At 42.4% G+C, this 13,041-nt stretch overlaps 1 protein-coding gene across 1 annotated transcript; it reads left to right on the plus strand.

Annotated features, from left to right (window-relative positions):
• Positions 1–1,579: 1,579 nt before the first annotated feature.
• On the plus strand, positions 1,580–10,420 carry LOC311002422 (somatostatin receptor type 2-like). Its single transcript, XM_083993787.1, has 4 exons — positions 1,580–2,022; positions 4,182–4,854; positions 5,450–5,775; positions 7,296–10,420. The coding sequence occupies exons 2-4, from the start codon at positions 4,467–4,469 to the stop codon at positions 7,725–7,727; spliced, it is 1,146 nt and encodes a 381-aa protein (XP_083849913.1). The 5' UTR covers positions 1,580–2,022; positions 4,182–4,466; the 3' UTR covers positions 7,728–10,420.
• Positions 10,421–13,041: the final 2,621 nt, after the last annotated feature.

The raw sequence follows: 13,041 nt of genomic DNA on the forward strand, positions 1-13,041 counted from the left end.
AGCCAGGATGAACCTACTCTATGTATTTGTATATTGATCCAAACTTGTGGAATTTTTAGCACTGGTTTCAGTGAGATATCCAGGAAACATAGGGAACAAGCTGAGGTTAAAGGAATAGTCCAACAAAATCCTTATACAGTATGAGAGTCAATAGTGCCCAACACAAAATGTCCATAATACTACACAAAAACCTTGTAATATTCCTCCATACTGATCGTCCACTGCAATCCTAGTGTCCTGAAGGGAAATAGACCAGAGTTTACTCAAAAAGACGTCATTTAGGACGTTTTTACAACCTAAACAGTCCTGTATTGCGCTCTGACGTTCACACGCATGAACGCGAGAGTACGCACCAGGCAAATTCAATACAGGACTGTTTAGGCTGTAAAAATGTCCTAAATAACGTCGTTTCGAGTAAACTCCGGACTATATCCCTTCAGGACACGTGGATTGCAGGGGAAAAGCAGTATGGAGGAGGATCACAAGGTTTTTGTTTAGTTTTATGGACTTTTTGTGTATATGACTCCCGGTACTCCAGATGCACTTTGAGGAATAAAAAACTACTCTGTATTCATCAGTATGAGGGTGAGTCAATAATGACTGAATTTCATTTTTTTGTGAACTATTCCTTTAAAATGCTATACTCTCTGATTATTTAAATGTGAACTGAGGAGCTTTGCTGTTTGGATGAAGTTCTCAGTGCCAAACGACAGTGAACTCACCCAGAGAACCTGCTGACCTCAAATGCAAACCTGAACAAACAACAGCACCGAGTGGACGCTCATTGACATGGATGAGATTTGTGCTCCGAAGACAAACCCCTCTCTCCTATAACTAACTCACTTTCACCGCGCTTCCCTCTCCGAGTATCTTCACATCCTCCTATCATTTTGGACATAAATAGAAGCATTAATCTTTGATGGGACAACAGCTGGTATAAATAATAACAGCACTTTTGTGTTGCTATGTTGAGAGAAGTGGTAGGACATTTTCTCATGGATCTTTCCAGTGATAGAGGTCATGGGGGATACCCACCATCTGCAGTTGACTGAAAATCCCCCATTTATAAAGACAGAAAGGAGGTAACTGGACAGCTTTCATCCACCAGAGCTATAGGACTCATCACTTTTGGCTGAGGAGAATGTGCATGGATGACTGTGATCTGTGCCTGCAAGGCCTGGGAACTTGAAATAAACCCAGTGGAAGGTGATCCATTCGTTAGGAGACAGGATAACTGTGCCGTCTTTCTGTCTGGGCTGTTTTCTTCTGCACCTTCTCACGAAGAACCAGAAAATGACATGTTTCTGAATGAGCTGGAGGACCAATCAGAGAAGACATTCAAACTGTGACAGTTCAGGTATGAGCAACAGGGAATTATGTAGTCTACCTGTAATTTGGTTCATCATGGTGCATTTAAGATACACAAAGTGAATGAATGTAATAGGACTGTGATCGTTTTTGCTGGATGGCGCCGGATAAAGAAACCAACTCAATGAGCGTCACTCAAAACCATTAGTGAGCTGCCGCACACTGACGCACACGCTCAACGCGCTCTCTCTCTCTCTCTCTCCCTCTCTGCGGTGTAGTCGCGCGCCCGGTCGCTCTGATTGTCTCTGTGTGGCTGTGTGAGATTCGGTGCCAAGACCCTTCTCCGTTGGACTCAGCACACTCCACTTTTGAACGCACGCCGGCTTTTTTCTTCTTCTTCTAATCTTCCTCATTTACTCTAAAGTTTCTATGAATAAATCGGGATATATTATTTTTCGGGGGAATTAAAAAAAAGAAAAAAGCATGACTTGAGAGATGTAGTGGGCTCGAACCAGCAGCTCTGGTGACGGCGGTGGGAGCGGGCAGCGGAGCGCCAGCGCCATGCGTAAGCCGAGCAGGTGGATGGAGAGGCTGCCGGGATGCAGCTTTCCAGCATATCAGCGCCGCTTCGGAGCGTTTGGACTCTTTACTCGCTGCTGAGGGAAGATCTCACCACTGTGATCATGGTATAAGGATGAAGTTTACTATTTAAAAGTAAGTCACGCTGCTGGAAATACAGAAAGATAATTTTATGTAGATATGAATGTAATTTTTTATTTTTCTGTATTGATTGTTATATCTGTCGCTCTGGTTTCGCTCGTGCGCACTGTAACATGATAGGTTTTTCCATCTTGGTTTATAAAAAGAAGCGTGCGCTAAAACCTGACACGTGCGGTTATTTAGTTATTGGCATTCAAATGCAGTTAAACAGAAATCTTATTCCAACTCTTTTATTTTTTTTCTCTCTGATCTTAACTGCGCTGTGGAGGTGGAGGATGTGTGTGGAGCATTCACTACTCCCTCATCAGAAATACCTGAAACAGGTGCAATTCCTGTGGAGACACGTAGTTAATTCACCTGCAGGGAAGAAGTGCTCACAGGCAGCACACGAGGGAGAGTAGGGGTCGTTACTAAATGAGTAGGTACGGTGATAAGAGTCTGCCTGTTGCTACAATTGTAAAATCTATCCTTCGTGGGCTGTCGTTATGAACTTTCCCCTGCAGCGCACTCACTCTTACGCACACTTACAAACACTGTAATGGGGCCCACCTGTTTGTAAGGGCTTTGTGGATTTTCTGAATTTTGCTCTAAAAGTGGTGGAAGTCGTTCTTAACATTTTCATGAAATGTCAGCAATTACCATTTAAATGCAACACCAAGGGGTCTATAGGTTTTGGTTTTCAATTATAGTGGCTATTTCTGTTCCCGCGCAGGTGTCTCAGCACTGCAACATTCAGGATCAGAGACAAGTTGCAGATATTTCCAATTTCCAGTCTAGCACCGTCAAATCCACCATGTGATAATGGATGAGCCTGCACTGTTGCAGAAGCAAATGGCCACTGGAGGAATAGAAGTGGCAATATTGATCCCTCCCATCAGTGCTGAGATTGACTGACATGACTTAACCAGTGGCAATTCTAATAATTGTATGGTTTACTGTCTATATATTAATTTAACACCTTTGGGGTGTTTTCACTTATTGATTTTTTTTTAAATCGTACTGTTTCACATTTTATTAGATAAGCGGTGAGCCTATTCATTTTAGTGAAAAGACTTTGGAGAATATTGAAAAAATACAACAATCCCCAGAGCCAGGCTAAACTCTGCATACATATGCACAGACACAGGTCATCTGCTGTGATAGCCAATACATGTCCACCTTATTAGCACAAAGTGGCCTGTCTTAGTTCAGCACACATGTGCCACACATACACACACACACACACACACACACACACACACAATTTGGGTACATTATGAGAGCAGGAACTGGACTGTTGTCCCTGTGGAGCCAGCTGCTGTGACTGCAGGAGAGGAGTGAGTGATACTGCCACAGTGTCAGAGCTGTTTGTACCCAAGATCAATTGAATAAACATTTGTCTTAAGCGGCGCGGCCGTACCTTTTTGCATGCATGTATTCGTGGGGGAGGCATGCATACACGCATACACACAACCACACACACACACATACAGGCCTGATCTGAACTACTTTGGGCTCAATGTGTGGCATGGAGGGGATTTGCGGTCTAGACAGAGTTACCAAAGCAACAACAGAGCAGTAAAGATCCAAAAGTGATTTTGACAGCTCTGAAGTAGGTGTCATGGTCAGTTTAGCAGGTTTTAAATTAGTTATCGTCTTCCACTTTTCGAAATCAATGCACATCAGTGCCATGACATAAAATGCTTCATGTGTTTGGGATGATGTTGGGTAATGGATGATGTCCTGGTGGCTGCTGGCTCAGGGGCCAACTAAAAGTCTCCATGATGTTTTATACGTGTCTCACATTGATTCTCATTGGTTTCCAATCTTTCTCACTGTTTCTGCTGTTTCTCAAATGATGGAGAAAATGGGCAGTATTAGAAAACAGCACAAGGACATTGGACTTGGCTCAGTCTCACCATCTCTATCATATCTGTCTGCTAAATGCTTACCATGGGAGGTAAACACAGCGTTGAGGAAAATCTATGAAGTAAACATGTGTAGGAAGTATTTTGAGCATTCTCCTGAGAGTATTTTCCATGTTGCTTTGATTAAAGGTGTGAAAATTGTTATGTAAACTCACCCTGCAGCTGTTGCCATGGATCCTAAAGGACTATTGTTATTTGTCTGAAGATAATTTCTGAGAATTCTCTCTGTTGTCTGTCTTTCCATAGATCTATCTTGCTCTTTTATCATCTCTGTGTTGCTGGGATGTGAGACTCTTGGTTCCTTGTGCTTGAAAGTCCTCAGTCGTCCCAATACCCAGAGCCCCAAGCCCTCAGAACCCAAGTTCTGAAACATCCATTACCTTTGTCCAGTGTAACACCTGAAGCCCCTCAACCTTATTCCATCCACCCTGTGCTTTATAGTCAATACTTAAACACAAACCATCCCCACCATTCTTATATGTTTAGTCCCCTTTGACCTCCCACTACATCTTCAGTACCCTTTCAGTCATCATGGCCTTGGATCCGTGGCCTTTCCTCTCCACTCCCCCCAACACCTCCATCCCCGAGCCCCTCCTGTACGACAGCGACATCCAAGGGAATGAGTCCGACCTGGATCTGAACATCACGAAGACCAGAGAGCCTCACCAGGACAAGACCAGCTCGGTGGTCATCACCTTCATCTACTTCGTGGTGTGCGCCGTGGGGCTCTGCGGCAACACCCTGGTCATCTACGTCATCCTGCGCTACGCTAAAATGAAGACGGTGACCAACATCTACATCCTGAATCTGGCCGTGGCCGACGTTCTGTGCATGATGAGCCTGCCGTTCATCGCCCTGCAGCTGACGCTGGTGCACTGGCCCTTTGGAGAGGCTCTGTGCAGGGTGATCATGACTGTAGGTGGGTGTACTGTAGAGGAGAAGGCTGGTGGTGCTCTTCAGAAAACAGCAGTAGCTGGGGAAGTGAGGCACTTTTAGGGAATTGATCACGTATTCATTTATTCATTATTCGGAGGCAGGGTGAGCTGATGGTGGGCAGGGTTGTGGGGGGGGGTTGTTTGGATGTGTAGATGACTATCACTTTCATATCTGTCCTTTAAATGCAAAGCTAAAGCCAGAAGGTTTGGCAACAGACTGGGCTTTGTGGAGGAAACAGCCTGCCTCTATATTTAATGAACTCAACTGTATCTAATTATTTGTTTTATCTGAAAAACTGAATCATTTTCAAAAAAAGTGTATGAAGTCAAAACTTGACCTGATCGATAGTGCATCTATCATCCCAGCTGCTCCCTTGTGCTTCCAATCGTTGTTAATTCAAATTAACCGTTTTGTTGCCATAGCTTCATAGTAATAAACTAGTAATGATCTTTTAATCTAACTAGAGAAGAAGTAAAGCAAATTAATCAGAAACAGCTTCTTGTAGCATTAGTGATTCCTGTTCTCAACTTCACCTCACCTTGTTCTCTGCTTCCTCTCATCCTCCACCCTCCTCCCAGACTCTCTCAATCAGTTCACCAGCATCTTCTGCCTGATGGTGATGAGCATCGATCGATATCTGGCTGTGGTCCACCCTATTAGGTCCACAAAATGGCGGAAGCCCCGTGTAGCCAAGCTAATTAATCTGACGGTCTGGAGCGTGTCGCTGTTAGTCATCCTGCCGACGATGATCTTCAGTGGCCTCGACAAGGTGCCGGTGTGTGGCATCGTGTGGCCGGAGCCTCAGGACGTCTACTACACAGCCTTCATATTCTACACCTTTTTCATTGGATTCTGCCTGCCGCTGGCAGTCATATGTCTGTGCTACCTGCTGATTATAATCAAGGTGAGAAGCCATCACTATAATGTGACTGCATTGCTGTTTTATCATCACACCCGTCCTCTACATTCAAAAACAGGTTCTTTTGATAACTGGCCTTGGTACAAGGATGCTGTGCAAACACTCACAAGTCAACAACACCATTTGGCAAAGTCATGTTTATTTGTGAATCCTGATGAAATTACTCTATTTTGTAGTGAAGTGTAGTCACTTCTGATTTATTTAAACCACTGCATGTTTTACTGTTTCATTTTTAAGTGTATGCTTTATCTTATGTGATAATAAAAAACATACATATCATACATAGGCATATCAAAAAGTAGCCAGTGTTGCTCAATGGATTAATAACTTAATTAATTAATTTATTAATAACTTAAAGGAGACATATTATGCCCCCTTTCCACAAATTAAAATAGTTCCCAGGTGTCTTAAAGACATATCTGTGACATGTATTTGTCAAAATACCCCAAGGATCAAACATCACAAACAGCCCTGTTCAGAACGGCTGGTTTCAGTGTCCCTTTAAATGCTAATCGGCCACTGCTTGTCCGGCCCACCCCTTCTACCGGTCCCAGGTAGAGGTGTTATTATGCAAATTCGAATCCTAGTTACATCACTGGAAGACAACTGAGGGAACAGCTTGTAAAACCAAGTGTTTTTCAACCTAGGGAGCCTGCACATTACAGATGTATTTATCAATTCTCACATTTTGGACCAGAAAGCAAGACAAACACCCAGATTATATGTTAAAGAGCCTTCAAAAAGTGATGTTTCCATAATGTTTCCATAATATGTCCCCTTTAATGATTATTCTGAAGGATAATAATGACACAAATTAGCTCTGGAGGGCTATGTAAAATTGGGAAGTTGAACAAAACTGGGAAAATTGGGAAGTGGGAGGTGGCAGTGTAGTTCATGTAACTTCATTTGGGCAAAGAAAATCTATGTCAGGTAAACACAAAAGAACAAAACACACCAACACTGATTTAGAGTGGGATTACAGGAAGTGCACTATTGGTTGTTTGTTGTCTGAAGCATGACAGGAGTTTGTTCCGTAGAGTACTGCCACTATGCACCAGAGGCAATATGAATGAAACGATTCTTTTGATAGTGTTTACAAGTCTAACATTCACGCTCTGAGTTCATGCTGTTGAGTGATGATTTAATAATCTTCCTTGGTTCTTAAGGGAAATGTTTGACTTTTTGTGTAATAGACCTGCTGCTACCAGTCCTTAGGCTAAACTAAATTAAATACGTGTGATTGTCGGTTCATACTTAGTGGTATCAATCATATAGGGATATCACAACACCTATTAAATTTGTGATAATATATTCAATGCCACACCAAAAAAGGAGAGACTGCTAGACAACAATGTGTGTTAGCACATTGTTGTATAGCAGTCTATAGTATATAGTCACCTAATTTTTTCTCACTATTTGCAAAGACAAATATGTTTGTTTTCTACAATGCGTATTTATTCCTTTAAGATGTTTCCATAACCACTGACAGTTCTTCCTTTTGGCAGGTCAAGTCCTCTGGCATGAGAGTGGGTTCCACCAAACGCAAACGCTCAGAGCGTAAGGTGACCCGGATGGTGTCCATCGTGGTGGCGGTGTTCGTCCTCTGCTGGCTGCCGTTCTACGTTTTCAACGTCACCTCCGTCACCGGCTCCATCAAGCCCACCTCCGCCGTGAAAAGCACCTTCGACTTCGTCGTGGTCCTCGGTTACCTTAACAGCTGCGCCAACCCCATCCTGTACGCCTTCCTGTCGGACAACTTCAAGAAGAGCTTTCAGAACGTCCTCTGTCTGAAGAAGGTGGCCGGCCTCGACGAGATAGAGCGCAGCGACAGCAGGATGGACAGGAGCAGGATGGTCCATGACGCCGTGATCACCAACGCCAGCTTGGAAACTCACAATGCTGCCCTGCTCAATAACGAGCTACAGACCAGCATCTGAGGGCGAAGCGGCGGCAGTCACATCCAGGGAGGCCGGTGCACTGCTAGTGACCTCTGCTCAAAGAAGCGGGGGCAGGGGGATGATGTAATAGCGGCTGCTCGTGGACACTGACACATGAACAAAGTCTAACTGAAAAATAAACAATTTAAGGGTTTTTAAAGGTCAGGGAAAGTGCACTGACTCCAGCTCAAAACTCCTGATATTTGGGTTAATGAGGTAACTCAGGCTGGTTAGCCCTGAGATGAAGCAACACTGAAATGATTTTCAGCACCGTAGAGACAACTGATGTTGAAATCAAACACAAATGAAACTGCCTGCCATGCTCACCAGTTGGTGACTTTATCAAGTTGTCAGAAAACATGCAGACCAAAACAAGATCGAAACGAGACGTAGGACCAGAGAGTGGACTGCTGTGGAGCCGCTGCGGAAAACAACTCACCCATGGTGGAAAGAGGTCGAAGGGGATCGGAGTTTCCCAGAGCTAAGAAGGTTCGGCATTGATTTGTCTGAATGTGGAAATACTGCTGAAGAAGTCGGCCAGACGTTTCTCACACATCTGAAGACTTTTAAAGATAAAAATAAGCGACCGCAACCCAAGGACGGATAGTTTTACGGTCATGTTTTATTGAGCTGATAAGTCTGGTCTTACACATTCACCATGCAGCAAAATGGCAAACGCCTCCAAAAACATAAATACCCACAAACCAGGGATGCTCTGTTTTCTCTCTGGCTGAGATCTCGGGAGAAGGTGCGTTGATCCGTAAACGCTTGAATTTAACATCTTGGGTTATTGATTAAATGGAAGGATGGAACAACAACATCTCGGAGAGCCGCTCTGACCTTGCTCAGTTCAACAACATGATTTTGTACATAGGAAATGATTTTCTGTCAACCTCTGGAGGGGAAGTTCAAGGGGATGACGACTTCATATCCCGGCCAAAATGAATTTCAAAGGCAATCCGTGCTGTCCAATTCTGTATTGTTGTGATATGCATCAAGGACAGCATTGAAACTATGTTTGTGGAACCATCATGTGTGCTTTGTACTTTGCTCTATCCTGGTCTCCACGCTAGTTACCCCCTGTACCAGTGATGCAGTTAAAAAGAGCTGTGTACTGTGTGCTGTGTTTGGACATTGGTTTTCGTCCTAATTTCACGTTGAAATGTGGTGAAATGTTTACTTGCAAAAATTCCTAAATTTCACATACGTTGGGGAAATGTATCCTTTGTCACAGTGAGAGGAAGAGAAGGGACTAAGGAGATAAGGGAAGAAAGACAATTAAAGGTTATGTAATGTATTTTCATTTCCCAACACAACAGTCTCACATGTTGTTAGAAGCCTACTGATGGCTGCATTTGAGGTTGTCAGGTATTGGGAAACAGTGATTGTTAATACATAAAACCCATAATCATTTTCTAGCTCTTACTTATTGGATGTGACGTACAAAGTCCGTGGCAAAAAAAGATGTTGAGTCCCTTATTGACACCACACCTCTGTGTATTGTGTATGTATTGTGCCAACCACCAGTCCACCAGTTTGTGATAGCTAAATGAAACACAATCTTATTCAGAGGTATGCACCACATAAGCATTTGTTCTCCCATTTCCAACTTTATCTAGTTGATATTCTGGCCTTGGCTTTGCCACACATTATTAGCACACACACTAACTTAATATTCTCTGTAAAAAAGAAAAAAGAAAAAAAGAAAAAGACTGGGACCAGATTGTACATATCATTTTTTGATTTGTGGATTTAATGGTAAATTACTATTTGAATTCTTACACAGAGTTCTCATCCAGCAACATCCACACCAAGGACAAACGCTGCTAAACTATGAACGCTCCTACATGGAAAAGTAATCATGTCGTTATGTGATAACATGTCTGTTTCCACACTCACCAACATAGCTGGGTGACGCTTGTTTCTTATACCAACTCATTGTATGTCAGTGACAAAAATCATAGTGTCGTGCCACTGACTAAGACTATTTTACAATTCTTGACCTTCAATGTACTGGATGAATAGAAACCACTAAGCTGGCAGCTACAGTGTAGTTAAGTGTGCATACAGCTGTAGTGCATCCCTGTGCTCTGTATTTAGTGGCTTGTTGTAAGAGACGTCAGGTCACTTTGTTTAAAGGAGTAATCAGTCAATGAGTGGAACCATGGAAGGCCTCGTGTTTTTATCAGTTTTAGCTCTGCTAGTGGTGTGGATCAATGGAAGGCAATGAGTCTGTTCACCACTTTGGTTCATATTGGAATATGGGGGGGAAAACTATTGGATGGAGTGGCATGAAATTGGGAACAGTGATCCACTGTACCCTCAGGATGAAATATACTAACTTTTACAATTCCCTTAACTTTCCTGTAACTTTCAATGTAGCACCATCTGTTCAGTGCTTTCATTTACAAGCAAGATCCGCAAAACGAATGGCATTCCCCTTGGCCCCAGCTGTGCTTTGTGTTTAGTGCTAATAGAAGTGGGGAGAAGGAAGAAGAAAGAAGTGTGGTTCCTTTAGTGTATTCTGTGTTCCTATTTCAGTTTTTTCATTAAAAATGTCCTTAAATTCATTGAACATAAACATTCCTGATGATGTAATGTTCCAATAGGTTTGGTATGGCCACTAGGTTTAGGTTGATGTGTTTACATATACAAACACTTGCCGTAGTTGTTTAATTCATATAAATTGACCCACTCAATCTCTCTTGTACCATAGGTGGTGTTGTTACTATCTACTCTAAAGCTTTTATAGAGTTGCAGAAGTAGTCCAGTAATTTTAAGCCAAAAAAGGGGTCAACGTTGAACAAATTGCAACAGAAGCAAACTCAACTGATTTTGTATCCTCAACATGTCCTGAATGAGGGAAAAAAAAGCCCCGAAGAATCCCATTAGGGGAAAGTTTAGAAAAAGACCCAAATATAGGCCATTCATACGCCTATTAATTACTTTTCTCACGTGAATAGGGTAACATTTTTAACCTTTAGATATCTCCATGAAATTTACTGAGTTGATTACTTACATTTAGACAAACAAGAAATGATTTACAAGTTTCATTAAATTATTTGTTAACATGATTAAATTTTACCCTATTCACGTGAGAAAAATAATAAAATAAATAAAATAGGCGTATGAACGGGTTATATTTGGGTCTTTTTCTAAACTTTCCCCTAATGGGATTCTTCGGGCCTTTTTTTCCCTCACTCAGGTCATGTTGAGGATACAAAATCAGTTTGCTTCCGTTGCAATTGGTTCAACCTTTTTTCATAAAATGACTGGACTAAAGGCTTTCAACTTTGATGTCACATAGCAATATTTATTTAGAGAAATGTCTGAGAATGGGGTGAGGGTTTATTTCCATAATCAGAAGCTTCAAACAAGCTCCTCCCATACCCATAGCAAATGTCAGACATGCTAAGATACAGTAGACCCAAATATTATGCCAAATATCTGAGCATTTAGCATATATGCTGACATTAGCATTAGCAGTTAGCACTGGATTGTAATATCTATTCATTTTTACATGGAGCTGTTATAGAGATATATGGCCATCAACCTGTAACATTAACATTTTGGATTTGGCATCACTCTTTTCAGGAATTAACTTCATCTTTATTTTACAAACCAAAACAACACAAGTTTGTGTGGTTTACTGGGCTGGCTCCCTATGTTTCCAGTACAGCAAGGGTCAAGGAGCAACAATAAAAGACATTATCGCAATAACCTGAATTCTGAAAACCTTATCACTTCATTAATACAGACTGAATGAGCCCACGTCTACTGTAGACATACATTTCCGTTGGAGCTATCAAGCTGTTTGTGCACTGAAACTTCTCCAATGGACCCCATGATGGAGCCACGCCTGGTTGCTGGGCGATTTGTCAAACAAGTGCAAAGGCCTCTATAACAGTAATAAGGCCATCCACCATATGCTGCAGTGTCAGATTCACTCGGTCCTAGTGTCGCCTATGGTCAAGCCAGACGCCATCAATCAGTGCAATCACAGGGCATGAGGAGACAGACAGGGCCTGTCCTGAGAGGTTACTGCAAAAAAAAATAATTACGTGAAGTCACACGCACTCGCAGATAGATGTTGGTAGTGGGGCACAAAGTATGTAATTTGTCATGACAGTTTCTCTGTGCTGTTGTCACTGTGAGTTGTTATAGATGTAGCAGGGCCAGACCCACCCACAGTCCCAGCTCAGCGGAGGAATGAATGGATGCACATACACAGTCATGGTCGCAAACATTCATATACATTTGTATAGGTAAAATTCTATTTATACTGTACGTATAAAGACAACAAACTCTTTAGCCTTGCTGCTCTCAGTACAGTATGTCATACAGACCTCAAATTCCTTGCGCTCTTGTCTGAATAATGTAGAAGGCGATAGGATGACCAGCTCTGTGTCAGGGAGTCATAGTGACCCCACTGACTGTGTTTGTGTATGTGTAAAGCAGTCCAAGGCCAAAGGTTTCATGTGAGTGGTACTGACATGCAGACACATGTTGGTACGTAGAAATCCTGAAATATTCAGTATCATTCTTTGTATGTGCACTGGTGAATTCTCTACCAAATGTGTGTGTGTGTGTGTGCGTCTCAGCGTAAGAAAGACATCTCACAATCACAGTTTAGGTATTTATCACCTTCAAGCCTGAGAACTATTTTCTTATCCACTGTTAATTACTTGTGCTTTCTCTCTCTTCTCTCTTGTCTTTGAGTTTCTCTCATTCATCTGCACAGTGAAAAATATACAAGAAACATTTTACACTTACCCAAACTCAACTGAACTGAACCATACTGAGGAAAACACATTATGCCTATCCTTGCCACAGGCTATTTGGACATACGTAATGGGCTTAATGTACTTAATGGACCATTCTGATGTTTAATAGATGTTGATAATGCAATTAGCACCATTGATAGTACCACAATAAATGTAAATGTAGCTCCGAAGGTTCAGCTGAGGCAACGACAGGGGCCCGCATTAGCTGCTTTCTTTGTCTTTTTGTGAAATCAAGACCCAAATATGTCTCTTATTAGGTTGTAACTGAATTCCGAAAAAAAAAGAAAAAAAAAGTTGTGATTATTTGGGTTGACGTGAATCTTGGCTCCGCGCTCGCCGGGTACAGCTCAGTGCCAGATGTGAAAAGGGCATTTGTCTGGATCTCTGGCCAGTTCCTGCCACTGTATAGTGTACAGATCAGAGGCGGAGGCAGGGGGGCGGGAAACCTCTGCCTTCTTGTGCTCAGTTTCTTAAACAGAAACATAAGTTCATTTGTGAAGGGCTAGAACGTGCACTCCTGAGGATGCACC

The sequence above is a fragment of the Trachurus trachurus genome, assembly GCF_905171665.1.
Source record: "Trachurus trachurus genome assembly, chromosome: 19".
Taxonomy (NCBI): Eukaryota; Metazoa; Chordata; class Actinopteri; order Carangiformes; family Carangidae; genus Trachurus; species Trachurus trachurus.